At 44.3% G+C, this 15,302-nt stretch overlaps 1 protein-coding gene across 2 annotated transcripts in view; it reads left to right on the plus strand.

The window, feature by feature from the left end:
• Positions 1-206: 206 nt before the first annotated feature.
• The window catches only part of GNE (glucosamine (UDP-N-acetyl)-2-epimerase/N-acetylmannosamine kinase), a 67,389-nt gene continuing 52,293 nt past the window's right edge, over positions 207-15,302 (plus strand). For both annotated transcript variants that reach the window (XM_015093147.4, XM_042243259.2), the window contains exons 1-2: positions 207-251; positions 12,566-12,742. In XM_015093147.4, the coding sequence (XP_014948633.1) occupies positions 12,692-12,742 (51 nt within the window). In that variant the 5' untranslated portion in view covers positions 207-251; positions 12,566-12,691. The remainder of the gene's footprint in view (positions 252-12,565; positions 12,743-15,302) is intronic.

A 15,302-nucleotide genomic window follows, 5' to 3' on the forward strand; every position in this document is an offset into this window, starting at 1 on the left:
AATAAATAATCTTCCTGGGCACTCATCATGTTCCAGGCGTTTTCTAAGTGCTTTACACGTATTTGTTTATTTAATCTTCACAAAACCTTTGAGGACAGCAGTAGCCTTCTCCCTACGTTTACCTAAGAAAATTCATGCACAGAATGGTTTCATCACTCACTGAAGATCACAGAACAAATAAATGGGTTTAGACCGTCTGGCTCCATAGCCTGTATCTTTCATCATCTCACTCCAGCTGTTGGGAAGACAAGGCAAGTGTTGAGGCTGCTTCTAACCAGAGGGAGTGGGGAAGGCTTCGTGGAAGAGGTGGTATTTGGGTTAAGCCCTGAAGGTGAAGGGAAAGAGCATTCCAGGTTGAGAGGGGAAATATAGAGATGCAAAAAGAAAAAATTGTATTGGGGGTAAGCAGTTGCTGGCAGGAGTAGGTGGACAGAGTGGATGGGGAGGGTGAGATCTCTGATAAGTTTCATATTATTCTGAAGGTGTTAGGAAGTCAGAGTTTTTCTGAGCAGGGAAGGGCTCCGTTCTAACACTTTCTATGTATCCTTTCAATTAATTCTTACTTAACATCTAATTAAACACTTGTTTGAACAGTTAATTTAACACCTAATATTGAGTGCTGGTAGAGGGGAATTGTTTCTGCTATCAAAGAAGTACAACTTAATTGAAGGCACAGGAAATAACACTTCAGAAAACTGTACCACATTAAAAAATATAACAACAGGTGTTCCAAGGCAGTACATAAGGAATTGTTCAACAAACCATTTTGTGAAATTTGGCAAATTTCAGGGTCTGTTAGTTCTCTCTCTGGCTTGGGCTGAGGGTTTGCAAGGGCAAAGTAGGGGAGCAGTCTGGGGAGCTGGAGAAGTTCGTGGTGCCACATACACGGCTAGCCCTTGAGATACCAAACATGGGAACAAAATGGTTAATGTTGGATCCGGCTCCCTAGCACCTTCTTCCTAATCCACATCATGGCTAGGGAGAGGAGAGTTCCCTGTAATCAGAGGCTAGGAGGAAGGCACTGGCTAGAAATAGGAGCCTATTGATTTCCTTGATACAGAGTGAGAAAATTCCAAAGCCTCTCTTCTAAACTGCAGTCTGCTGCTGCTGCTGCTGCTAAGTCGCGTCAGTCGTGTCCAACTCTGTGCGACCCCATAGACGGAAGCCCACCAGGCTCCTCTGTCCCTGGGATTCTCCAGGCAAGAACACTGGAGTGGGTTGCCATTTCCTTCTCCAATGCATGGAAGTGAAGAGTGAAAGTGAAGTCGCTCAGTCGTGTCCGACTCTTAGCGACCCCATGGACTATAGCCTACGAGGCTCCTCCGTCCATGGGATTTCCCAGGCAAGAGTAGTGGAGTGGGGTACCATTGCCTTCTCCAAGACTGCAGTCTAATGATCTACATATCACTGGGGAAAACTGTCCAAGATTTGGAAATGGACAGGGGAGATTACTAGGTTTCCTTTCAGTGGAATGCTTATTACTGCCTACTGTAATCGCTGTGATTTTCTGATTCTACAGGTTTATGCAATTTGATTTCTTATTGGCCAGGCTATTTTTTTAATCTCTGGAGGAGTTGAAGTAAATTTGTAGAAAAAATTATAATAATGCAAAAGTTTCTTGTTTATAGCAATGCAAGTGAATTTTATTTGGTGAAGATACAACTGATTTCTCCTCTGTAGAAAAGGTAACCCCAAACATTACATTTTATTGCATGAAGATATTAACCAGTTTTACATGTATTAGCAGAACCATTTTATCTTTCCTCATTGCCTCTTCCTCAAATTCTCCTTTGAAACAGTCTTAACATCTTTCTGGTGCCTTCATTCATAACCCTAACCTTAACCCCGTAATTAATCTTTACTATGGGACCATTGTATTTTTCCACTAAAAAAAATGATTAAAAATCATGCTTTAACACTGTTAATTCATGCAGGTTTTCCAGCATCTAGGATAATCAGAAGAAAGGAAATGCCACAGTTTCCATTAGTGAGCCAAAAGTTGTTTCCAGAAATTCTAACTGAGATGCTTGTTGGCAATTCTTTGAGAATTTTAAATGGAGTTTTAAAACAAATGCTTTATGAGAATTTAGAAAGAAAAAGGAAAAAACATTTACTATTATATTGCCAATTACTGCATTAGGTGATTTATCTATATTATCGTAACCCTTGGGAAATCTTTGAAATATGTATTATTGTCCTAATTTTGTAGGTGAATAAACAGGAGATATTTGATTAAGTATTGTAGCGCCTATCTGCAGATCAAATCACATAAGTGGAAAATTATAGTGATGGTTCATAAACCACAGCAGTTAAAAGGGTACATGGTAAATAAGGGTATAAAATTCAATAAAGGTGAGTGAAAGGACAACCAGCAAGACTAACGTCCTAAACAAGAAAAACTGGTGGCGGTGCTTGGGCGGGAGCTCTTAAATACATGAGTAGGGCTTGAAAGCTTCTTTAGATATCCTGTTTCTTTAGACCTCACCTCACGACGGACCTGCCCACACATCCGCCCTCTGCTGTCTGCTGGCCTTCCTGAGCAAGAGAGAGGGAACTTAGGACCACGTCAATGCCTGCCTTCCTACATCACTTTCAAAGGGATTGTGTGGTCCACTCCCGCAAGGCAACCCCACTGACCACGTGGCTGATGGAGATGAAGCAGCTTCTTAGAAAGACTGGATCCACAGATCCACTGCATCAGCGATATTTCCTCTCTCAACTGCAAGATCTGATGCAAAATGGCATAATGCTAAAATTGTAAACCTGGGTTGGTGCATTCTTCTATACTTGCCTCTTATATCTCATACAAAATAAGTTTATCATTAAGTAAAAAAGGAAAATCTGGAGGGAAAAAGGTTTAATTTATTAGTTTTGGTTTTGAAGTGAAAGTTGCTCAGTTGTGTCTGACTCTTTTTGACCCCATGGACTTCTCCATGGAATTCTCCAGGCCAGAATATTAGAGTCGGTAGCCTTTCCCTTCTCCAGGAGATCTTCCCAACCAAGGGATCGAACCCAGTTCTCCTGCATTGCAGGCGGATTCTTTACCAGCTGAGCCACCAGGAAAGTCCAGTTTTGATCTGGAGCCATCCCTTAAGAGCAGAGACAGAGGCAGAAGGAAAGCATGGACGGGTCCAGGTGTGCCTAACAAACCTAATCAGCTGAGCCATATCACTGCCCTGCTGCTGCCAGACCTCAGGCTCTTCTCATCCGTGTGGCCTCCTGATCAACAGTGCTTTTTACTTCTACTTTATCAACACTCCTGTTTTTGGACACCATCTCCTCAAAATGCAGGACAACTTTTTGGGAGAACTTTCAGGCATAAGATCTGGGACTTCAGGCCCCAAGAGTCTCTTCAGTCCTCCTCTGACTCTCGAGTCCTGCCCCCAGGTGTCACCCACCCTACCGTCCAGCTCTTCTATCCCTCCTCTCTCTGCCTGCGTCCTGCGTGCTTTATTTTATATTCTCATGAACGGGTCCCCCATCAAAGACACATACACATACATACAGCCCAGACTAGTGTGTTAGGGGTTCTGCAACTTATTTGCATATATTTGTTAACAGAAACCAAAGCCTGGGGCGGGAATTTTGCCTGACGCTAACACAGCTCCTCTGCCTCTGGAAGCTGCCACTGTAATCAGGTAGATGGGAGCCACCTGTTCCTACTCCCGCATTACATTCTAGGGCGTCTGCTCAGGTGTTTGAAGGAATTTGGGCCTCCTGTTCTAGTGGCACTGGGACACAGCTCTGGGAAAGCACCCTTTGTTCCTCCCCAGGACGCCTGTTTTCTGAAGAGTGGAGAACCTTCTACTGGTTGCATTCAGAACCCGCTGCTATTTCAAGCAGGTATTGCCACTGTTTGATAAAAGGAGCGTGTGTGTAAAGGCCTCCAAGCTGGTGCAGTGTGGATGGCTGGGGGAGCCAGAAGCAGCGGCGGGGAGAAGGCCCTGCGCACGGGCTGTTCCTGGAACACTTTCCGGGGCCTCTGTCTCCCTGTCACTGTTGCTGGGCGAGGCTCACCCAGGTCGTCTGACACAGTCTGGTGCCTCAGGAGCCCTGCTTCCTCCCTGTGTTCCCTCCATGGGTGCTTAAGCTGAAGGCTTGACTTCACTCACACCTGGAGCCCAGGTTGCCTTCCCTTCCATAGTTTATGATGATAAGCTGTGACTGTCACCTCCTCAGCCCTGACCTAGGCACCCAAGTCTGTGCTTGGCCCCGGCAGCTCCCCAGTTGGCTCCCGGTCAACAGAGGCAGCGCGGCCGGTCTGCCACCCTGTTCTTTGTGAATCTCCTCATTCCTCGGGCCACCTGCTCCCAAGGCTCACACTTCTTTTCTGAAACTCTGAGCTGTTCCCGCCAGCCTTCCCAGAGGCCTGGTCATGAGGCTCTGGGCAATTCTGTTTTTAGTTCTGGGCTCTGAGAGGGGAGGGGAAGGCAGACTTTCTCTCTTGCTGAGGCCGAGGGCCGATGCTGGGCAGAAAGGGGGACACAGAGGGGCAGGAGAATATGAGTGTGGGCAACGGGAGGGCCAGACGGCCCGGGTCTCTGTGTGCCCTGGGCCTGCGGGCAGGAGGAGATGGGTTGGGAAGCCTTGAGATGGGGCAGCTTGTGGCCATCTGGTGCTGGTGGCTGGGGAGGGTCCACACATCCCAGGCTACCGGAGTCAGCGAGGCTCCTGGGAAGGTCACTGCTGGCTCTTAAGAGAGCCATTTCAGGAGTGTGGCAGGGCCTGAAGACAGATGGGGAAAGTCAGCAACGAGTGGGCAGTTGGCAGGCGGAGACCCTATGTGTACCTCATTCTCCCAATATGCTTTCACGAGGAGGGAGAGGCAGGGCCGCTGACATGCAGGGGACATTAACAGGGAGAACTGGTTTGCATTGGTTGTGTTTGTTTTTGCCCTAGCTGCTAAGTCGCTTCAGTCATGTCTGACTCTGTGCGACCCCATAGACGGCAGCCCACCAGGCTCCCCCATCCCTGGGATTCTCTAGGCAAGAACACTGGAGTGAGTTGCCATTTCCTTCTCCAATGCATGAAAGTGAAAAGTGAAAGTGAAGTCGCTCAGTCGTGTCTGACTCTAGCGACCCCATGGACTGCAGCCTACCAGGCTCCTCCATCCATGGGGTTTTCCAGGCAAGAGTACTGGAGTGGGGTGCCATTGCCTTCTCCATTTGCCCTAGAGACACATGCAGATACTCAGAGAGGAAGCCCTTGGAGAAAGGGACAGGCTGAAAAGGTGTTACAAAGGACATATTGACAAAGCCCAGTCCCCAGATCACACTGCAGGTGGGAGGGAGGCAGCCTGTGGAACCACAGGTGTGGCTCAGGTAAGGCCCACTAAGGCCCTTGGCTTAGAGTCTAAAGGTGGTACCTTCTATGCTCTCCCCAAAGCTAAGTCTCCCCCAAAGTTGAGTCTAACAGGGCCTTGCCTGAAGCCCAGGGCAGCCTTGTGAGAAGAATATGGGCCCCTCAGGGGAAGGAAGAGGGTGAGTCACACACACACACACACACACACACACACACACACACACGTATGACGGCCAAACCCACAGAGCAGACATGAGTCATGAATTTTCCTTTCAGTCACCTATAAGGAAGAATTAGATGGGAAATTAGAAAACACCCAGGGTTAAAATAGACCCCTGTCCTTTCTAACCCCCTCCCATTGCACAGGGGCAAATGCAGAGCAGAAGAAAGCCTCCAGTCGGGACTTCAGTGCACCCTGACTAGGTGCCTTGGTAAACACACGACAGAGCTTCCTAACCAGTGCAGCAGGTCATCCACTGACCCTCTCAGCCCTGGGAACGAGTGGGGTCTGGGGTCAACTGTCTTGCCTGCTGCTCAGAGCTTAGAGTTCTGCCAGGCTGTTTATACACATTGGATCGACCCAAAAGTTTGTTCAGGTTTTTCCATTAGATGTTATGGAAAAACCTGAATGAATTTTTGGGTCAACCCAATAAAAAGACACTCTAATACCTGCTGAATGAATGACTGCTTGAATGTATTCATTTTGATGCATATTAGAAAAAAGATCTGTAATTAGCATGTTAATCCTATTAAGATCATAAAAGGCACCACTGAATGAGTAACAAAGTATATTTACTGTGCACTGGAAACTATAGATAATTAGCAAGTTAAACCTATGGTTTCACAAATATTATCTAGGACAAGGCTACGTTTAGAAAAAGGATTGATTTAAAGTTGATTTCAGGAGAAGCAAAACAGCATAATTACAAGCAGATCGGACGGGCAGTCATCAGACGACATACACTGTCTCCACCACTGCCTGTATCACTCACGAGGGCCTTGCCATCATTCTGTCTGGGTCTGGGGAGAGCAAGGAAACTCACTGAGTGTCAGGGGCTGCGTGTACATTTTGCGCTGGTATCTCCTTCCACCTGGTACCAGCCTTCTGAATATCACCTCTTCAGAAGTACTATCAGCCTTAGAAAAGTTAAATAACTTGTCCAAGATCAGTCAACTGTAAATGACAGAGCCAGAATTCAAGCTTGGCTCCCGCTGGCTTCACAGCCCCGCTCCTGTCACTGTCTTCCAGGCACGAAGAAGAGTGAGTCAGTCTACAGCAAATGTTCAGCCTAGGGTAGGAAGGAGGAGGGAGTTTCCTTGGAAGGTTCTCTCTCTCCATGAAGTCAGTGATGAGTCCATCTGCTGAGCCACGGTGGGGGATTTGAAAAGAAAACACTCTAACTGATAGAAAATGAAAAGAAATAAAAGGACTGGGAAAGGAAGACCCTTAGAGAGGGTAGAACACCCATGGCGCCCCATGTCAGGAACTAATACTGTGGATTTGTTCTCTGCAAGATACCTTTACACTTATCCCCACATTCAGGGGGAAGTCTCAAGTTTTCACAAGTCCCCTCCTTTCCTAGAGTAGGTACTCATGTGGCAGGTTGAACGGTGGTCCCCTGTGTTGGTCAGGGTTCTCCAGAGAAACAGAGCCAATAGGATGTATTGATTTATAAAGAGAGAAAGAGGTTTATTTTAAGGAATTGGAAAATGTGATCGTTGGGGCTTGGCAAGTCCAGAATCTGATCGGGGAAGTGCCAGGCAGAGACTCGGGGAAGAATTGCAGTTGAGTCCAAAGGCAGTTAGGCTGGAGACTCAGGAAGAGCAAATACTGCAGATGAAGTCCAAAGGCTGTCTGCTGGCAGAAGTGTCCCTCCTGCTCTGGGGAGGTCAGCCTTTGTTTTATTCAGGCGTTCAACTGATTGAGTGAGGCCCAATCATGGAGCATGGAGGACAATCCCTGAATAATGTTTGAACACATATCTAGGCACCATGGACCAGAGAAACTGACACATAAAATTTACCCCCATCGTGTCCCCCAAAAGATAGGTCCACGTCAAATCCTTGGAACCAGTGGGTATTATCCTATCTGAAAAAAGAGTTTTGGGAATTAGGTATTTGGAGATAAGGAGATCATCCTGGACCATCAGGCAAGCCTTGAATCCAGTGACAAGGATCCTTACAGGAGACACACAGAGGAGAAATGCACAGGAGGGAAAAAGGCCACATGGAGACAGGAGACGGAGTGACAAAACCACAGTCCAGTCAGTCCCTAGAAGTAAGACAAGACTAAGAAAGTTTACTCCCCTGGAGCCTGCAGAGGGGGTGCAACCCTGCCAGCCCCCAGATTTTGGACTTACAGCCTCTAGACTGAGGGATATACTTATGTAGTTTGAAACCACCCAGTCTGCAGTGATTCCTTACAACCACCTCGGAAAACAAATTCAGCAGGGCAATGGTGAGTGCCCCCCTCCCTTGCTTGCGTGCTGTGGTTCCTCAACCTCAAACTTGCACACACAGAAGGAAGGCGAGAGGCAGTCTTTCTCCACTCCTTGTTCTTTTTGGGTACTTCAACTCCAGGCCCCCAGTCCCCTAACAGGACCCTTAGCCTCTCTTCTCCATCTCCTGCCCAGGCCCCACTCTGCCAAAACAGCTCAGTTCTGCTTCCCCACTGCTAGCTGGCATCTCTTGCCTGCTCAGCACCCCAATCCCCTGTGCCTGCTTCCTCCTAGACTGCCTGTCCCCAAGGACATGGTTCTGATTATCTCATTGGACCCAGGAGGACCTTCTACTCAGCCTTGGACCCACCTGCTATTACCGTCACTCAGGTCAGCAGCATTTGTCCTGTGTAATCTAGGAATCAGACCTCCTTCATACTTCTAGAGGTACCTAAAAGTCCCTGCCTTCTGTAAATTTACCGTCTGCTCAGTAACTTCCCATCTCCTTCTTTCCTGGAACACATAGCCTGTGGCCACCCGTTTCTAGCAGTCTGCTTTGTACCTGCTCCTCTGACTTTCTAGGGGCAAGGAGTCCACTGTGCAGGATATCAGGACCAGGATCTAATCATGGGCCCTCTTTGAAGTGTCATTTGTTGATCTTTGCCATGGAAGAAGCCATAGGCCAAACGGAAGTAAGGCAGGGGCTAAATTTAACACAGAGAGTTACAAATTGTTATTTCATCAAAGCTGTGTGTTATTTCATCAACACAATGCTTACCTATGTTTGTATAAGAAAAGATAAGAAACAATGATGTAATGTTTCCCAACCTAGAGTAGTTAAAATTTACATAAGTGTTAACAGGGTCACCAGAAAAACAGGAGGTGAGGCCTGATTTTAAATCTTATATCTTAAAAAAAAATTACATTGCAAAAGCCACTGTAATAATCAAGATATTTCATCAGTATAGATTTGTATTTATTTATCAATGTATCATATTCTTTGAGTACAAGTATGCTTTCTCTACATCTGAATTTCTTAAACAAAAAAAATCCTCTTTCATATCTTTGGTATAGTCATTCTCACTTTCAGTAATCTAAAACATGTTGAATCACTTTTAATAGTTCAAATAATCTACCCTAGACATAAATCATGAAGATTAAAACTGAACTGGGAAATTCCCTGGCGGCCCAGTAGTTAGGACATGGTGCTTTCACTGCAAAGTGCCTAGGTCCAACCCCTGATCAGGGAACTAAATTAAGATTCCTGATCTAAGAGAGCTAAGCCACCCAGTGCAGCCAAAAACACAAAAACAAACAAATAAAAAGACTGAACTGAACTTCAGCTCCAAAAAGGCCATTCTGTCTGTCTCAGCTTTCTTTTGCCATCTCATAAATACTTTATCCTAGCCCATTTTAATTTAATTCACAATTCATTGAATGCTACTATATTCATTGAGTGCTTCTAGGTACTTGGGGCTCCCCTTGTGGCTCAGCTGATAAAGAATCCGCCTGTGATGCAAGAGACCTGGGTTTGATCCCTGGGCTGGAAAGATCCCCTAGAGAAGGGAAAGGTTACCCACTCCAGTATTCTGGCCTGGAGAATGCCATGGACTGTATAGTCCATGGGGTCGCAAAGAGTCGGACATGACTGAGCAGCTTCGTTTTCACTTTCACTTTCATGTGCTTGGCACTATGCGAGATTCTGCAAATGCAAAGATGAACAAAATAGCTGTGGTGATCCTAAGGGGCCTACTCCCGGTGTCATCCTGTTGAACTGCTGGATACTGGAGCAGCAGTTCTCAAAGTGGTCTCAGGACCCTTGGTAAGGGAGGAGCGGTCCCTGAGACCAACTGTGTGTGAAGCCCCAATATATTTCTGTGTTCATCATAATACAGATTATTCTCTTCTTTGGTAGTACTCAGGGTCTATACAGTTGCTGTGAACGCCAAGGTAGTGAATACCAAACTGTTTATTGCATCTAAGAGAAGCAAAAGATTAGGTTCCTGCAAACCTCTGGTCACAACATTCTTGTCAACTGATTGATATATAACCTTGTTTGGTGTGTGTTTCTGTTTAAAAGACAACTTACTGCGAGAGAATGGGAAACTTCTAGGGCATCTCCCATCTACTTCCCTACATTCCCTGGGAGGATATCATGGTATGATTTCTCAGGCCTTCCAGGTTCTGAGGAGGAAGGGGCTTCTGCCCCAGTCCCCTTAAAATAGGGCTTCAGAATGTGAAGCTCCTTGCTGCAGCCTAGAGCAGGCTTCAGCAGTAAGATGTCCCACATTCCACATTGCAGTCAATGGGCCCTTTTCGTCTCTGTGTTGTCATTTTTGGTGTCTGTACAGGGACAAAGGAAGTTGGCACCCTAAAAGTAACTTGTTGTATATTTACCCTTCAACCAGCCAGGCCCATCTTTGGCCTGATGTGTGTTTAACAAATATGAGCAACCGAAGGGCAGCTGTCACCTGAGTGGCCTCCCAGGGACACTGCTCACAGCTGAGCCATGGGGCCCCCAGAGCCGCAGCCTGAAAACCAGCCATGAGACTGTTTCCCAGGTCAGCTCTCAGTGCTGGGCTTTACTGATAGAGACTAGAAAAGAAGGGAGAGGACTTTTTAAAACAAAATTTTTATGTGAGAAAAAGCAAACTGGATGTGAAGAGATGAATGGGAATGAAGAGTGGACATTAATCAGAAAATGCTGCTGAGGGTTATGTATACCCTTCATCATATTTGGGAAATATAAGAAAATTTTTGAGTTATTTTAGAATTACTCTTTGGTGGTCCAGCTGGTTTCTCTGGTTGCAGCACTGCTTCAAGACCAGACCATGGTTTGCTTCAGAGTCCATAAATACTAATATGTAATGATTAACTAGGAATTTCTGTGCCTGGGGGGGAATCCATGATGCCTAACACTCCTGAACTTCCCAACGAAATTGCAGGAGACAATTCTATTATTTTTTCTGTAATTATAAATTCCATAAGCTTTCTACATGTAAATATTTCAGTGGAATTTCTTAGTAGGAATATTCCCATCATTTGATATTGTGCTCAGTCATGTCTGACTCTTTGCAACCCTTTGGACTGTAGTCCGCCGGGCTCCTCTGTCCGTGGGTTTTCCAGGCAAGAATACTGGAGTGGGTTGCTATTTCCTCCTCCAGGGGTTCTTCCTGACCCAGGAGTCGAACCTGCAACTCTTGTGTCTCCTGCATTGAAGGCAGATTTGTAACTGCTGAGCCATCATTTGGGGCAGAAGAAATTTTTATCATGCAGAACAATTTCTGACATTGCAAAAAAGTTCTTGTCCAGTAAAACTAAAAGCATCTGTTGCTCATTGTCTCCCAGTACACATTTTGTAATATATCCCTTTGGGGTATGGAACTGCCTCCCTTGAGAATGATTGCCACCCAGCAGTAGACGGAGAATACCGGGGAATTTCAGCTCCAGCCTCCCTCAGCCTAACCCTGTCGTAAGGTTTATGTCACTCCTGCAGTCATCTTGATGGGCTGAGTAAAGGGGCCCCATCCTGAGAGGCGTTGTTATGAACTAAACGTTTGTACCCCCTAAACTCATACGTTAAACTCCCCCCAAACATGATGTCTTGGGAAGTGGGACCTTCACTGGGAAGTGGCAGTAGCATAAGAGGTTTTTGGTTTCACTGTCACATGTGATGCTTGCTCTGGATTTTGGTTGTTGTACTTTAATGAGTTAAGGAAGTTTCCAGATATCCTACATGACAAAAAGAGCTTTTCTCTTGGTTTCAGTTTTTTAAAATTGGAAACAGGTGTAGCAAACACTTTTTCAAAATCTAATTTTTGCAATTTTTCTCTTTTGTTAATGTAACAGATCATATCAAAAGACCTCTAAAGCTGGATCATCCTCACAGTCCAGAGACAAACATTTGGTCATTTGCTATTATTCTTTTCATACATCGTTAGATTTTATTTACTATTCTTTAAGTCAATTTCACTTCTCAGTTTGTGCCTGCCTGTGATAGTTCGGTAAATGTGCTAGCCTATGCTCAGCTATATGCTCCCCATTCCATTCATTCGTTTTTAAAAACAGCAGTATAGAGTGTTCTCTTCTTAAAAACTGATTATTTTTTTTGGCTGTGCAGCTTGCAGGATCTTATCTTCTCAAACAGGGATAGAACCCCAAGCCCCCACAGTGAAAGCCCCAGACCACCAGGAAATTCCCTCAAACAGATTACTTCTAATCTTAGCTTTCCTTAAGCAGAATGTACAGTTATGTGGTAGATAAGGCTAGGACGGTGATATTTCAAATGAACATATACCAGTGAAATTAAAATAAGCAAATCATCAGCCTATATCCCTTGCCACCCATCTGGCTATGGGGGGGTCCCTGAGCCCCTCAAATATAAGATTCCCCCCTTATAAAATGTATCAACAGTTTTCAGTCCTAATGCAGCTTAGATAAAGTGCAACAGTATTGATTTTCCTTCAGTCTCAGGAAATTAAGGGTTTTAAGTATCTTGAGGCCTGTGACTGTGAAGGAACCTTAAATCCTCTTGTTTAATCTCTTTATTTTCCTTCTTTGCTCTAAACAATGCATCAGTAAATGTTTTGCCTGTGTATGAAACCAATATGAAGAACACTACTGAGATTTTGATTGTAGATTTTTGTTTCTACCTTTAAGAAACTCAGGAGAAAATAATTTTTCTAGTGGAAAATAAAATCATCAGGTAGAATAGTGCATCCAAAACAGGAAACTAACACTCAGACACTGACTGTCCTACTTTTAAGCTACTGTCCAGGCAGACAGGAAGAGCTGAGAGTCACATTTTTTTTTTTCTTCCTTTTCAGAGAGGCGGAGCTCGAGATTTAGTTTGGAATTCAGACATCTATTTAAGACTGCTCTGTGGTAGTTAAACCAAGAAAACAAACGGCTGCTCTGCTCACTGATTCAAACACCAGGTACAGAGCTCCAGGATGGAAATTAACGTGTATCCTCACCATGCCTTGGGGTTTCCAGGCCCCCATGTAAGTAACTTAGCGATTTGACAGACTTTTATCATTGAAAATGCAATCAGGAAAAAAAGGAGAAAATGGCCAGGAGGAAGAGGAAAAGCTTTGGTTTTAAATCTATCACACCTAGCAGTTTTTTCTAATGTCTTTTTTTTTTTAAACTGCTGACTCCTGGTAGCAGTAATTCTCTGGTTGCTAGTTGTCTCTAAGCCCCTGTGTTGAAACTCACAGCCTCTTAACAATTCTAAACACAAAACCGAAAATGAAATCTTTCCATAAGATTCTTGATGCTTTCATCACATAAAGAGGGTTAGCTTTTACTTTTTGAAACATGTGCTTCATAAATGTAGTTTTTTTTCCTATAAGTGCAGTGTTTACTGCAGTTACTTTAATTTTTTCCTTAGCTTTTAAAACATGGTATATAGAGCTGCCTGATTTGTAGTTCTTTTTCTCCCAGCTATATACCTATTGACTGACTATACTGGTGAGGGAAGTACATTTATTTTTAATTTAATTAGTATCTGAGCCAAATTAAATGGAAATTACTTATGTTTATCAATATATTATGTATCATATCATATGCTATATTATAACATAGCTTATTTAACCTCAAATTTTTACTGAGAAATACGGAAATGCAGATGTTTCAGAAAATCATCATCACAATTCAATTTGGTGATTTATTTAAAAATATGTTTATATATATTCAATTTAAAGATCATTTATAGTTAAGGAATTGATTCATAAGCACCTTTTAATCAAATTATGTCATTCTTGCAATTATTTTCAACACAGTCTACTAGTTACATCACTAATGCCTAATTTCAATTTATCTTCTGAGAATTTTTTATTTTTTAGTAGCACTTCCCTTTAAATTCAGGGTCAGATTTTCTGACCTTCTAGTTGGAAATTTGTAGGGTTTTTTTTTCCTCACGTCATCAATGAAATGTGAGAAATGGTTGCCTCTGGTTATAAAGTTACTCCTATTTTTCAAGTGACTGCTATTTTAAAATGCACTTTGAAATGACCATTTCATCCATCTGCTTAATGTTTGGTCGCTCTACAACCACGTCAGTTGTGAAATACTCCATGTCTTTCACGTGGAGTGTGGCCTCTTTCAAGTCACTCTCCCACTTGATAGTCCAACCACGTTTTCCAATATTTCTCAACAAAACTTCTGTCAGGGCTAGTCTCAATCCCTCCTTATTATCTTCAACCACACCGAATTCTCATCTAGGAAAATGCTCATTTAAACTGTAAAATGGGTAGGATTTCATGGCAGACTGAGTTTGAGAAAGAAAAAAGAAGTCAGGAGCGGCTCCCAGGTTACTGGGAGGGTGACTACTATCACTGAAAATTAGAATGGAGAAAGGCCACGTGTGGGGGAAAGAGGAAAACTCCACTGCGGCAAACTGAATTGAAATGCCCATGGAACACATGCGGAAAAAGGTATCCTAAAAGGAGATGGATACTTGGATTTGGACTGAGAAGACTGGGCCACAAATTCTGTCTAGTCAAGGCTATGGTTTGTCCTGTGGTCATGTATGGATGTGAGAGATGGACTGTGAAGAAGGCTGAGCGCCAAAGAATTGATGCTTTTGAAGTGTGGTGTTGGAGAAGACTCTTGAGAGTCTCTTGGACTGCAAGGAGATCCAACCAGTCCATTCTGAAGGAGATCAACCATGGGATTTCTTTGGAAGGAATGATGCTAAAGCTGAAACTCCAGTACTTTGGCCACCTCATGTGAAGAATTGACTCATTGGAAAAGACTCTGATGCTGGGAGGGATTGGGGCAGGAAGAGAAGGGGACGACAGAGGATGAGATAGCTGGATGGCATCACTGACTCGATGGACATGTCTGAGTGAACTCCGGGAGATGGTGATGGACAGGGAGGCCTGGCGTGCTGCGATTCATGGGGTCGCAAAGTCGGACACGACTGAGCAACTGAACTGAAATGAAGAGGAGTTGGATATTTGGATTTGGACTGAGAAGACTGGGCCACAAATTCAGATTTAGAAATAATGTTAATGGTTGTTTTTTAAGCCCCGTAAGTGGATGAGATCACATTTGCACTAAAATGAGATGAAAGGAAGGCTAAATAGGGAAGCCTAGGAAACTTTAAGAAGGGGTTTGGTGACATATAGCAGCCAGAGAAATTGGAGGTAGGTGGAACATCAGGAGATATCATGAACCCAGGAAGAAGAAAGCTTTGAGAATAAAGCAGTGGGGACTTTCCTCGTGTTCCAATGGCTAAAACTCTGAGCTCCCAATGCAGGGGGGCATGGGTTCAATCTCTGGTCAGGGAAGTAGATCCCACATCCCACAAATATAGATCCCGCATGCTGCAACAAGGCCTGAAAAGCCTGTGTGCCGCAGCTAATAGTCGGCACAGTCAAATAAACTAACAACCACAACAGAAAAAGATAAAGCTGTGACCGTAGTGTCAAGAAGGGGTTAAGGGAATAGAAGGAGGGCAGAGAAGATTCTGTGCCTAGGCAGTTGGATGAAGTGAGCTGGAAAAGAGGGAACCTGGCCAGGAAACACCACGGTTTATTGTAACATAAGGTGCAATAA

Source organism: Ovis aries, chromosome 2 (assembly GCF_016772045.2).
Source record: "Ovis aries strain OAR_USU_Benz2616 breed Rambouillet chromosome 2, ARS-UI_Ramb_v3.0, whole genome shotgun sequence".
NCBI lineage: Eukaryota > Metazoa > Chordata > Mammalia > Artiodactyla > Bovidae > Ovis > Ovis aries.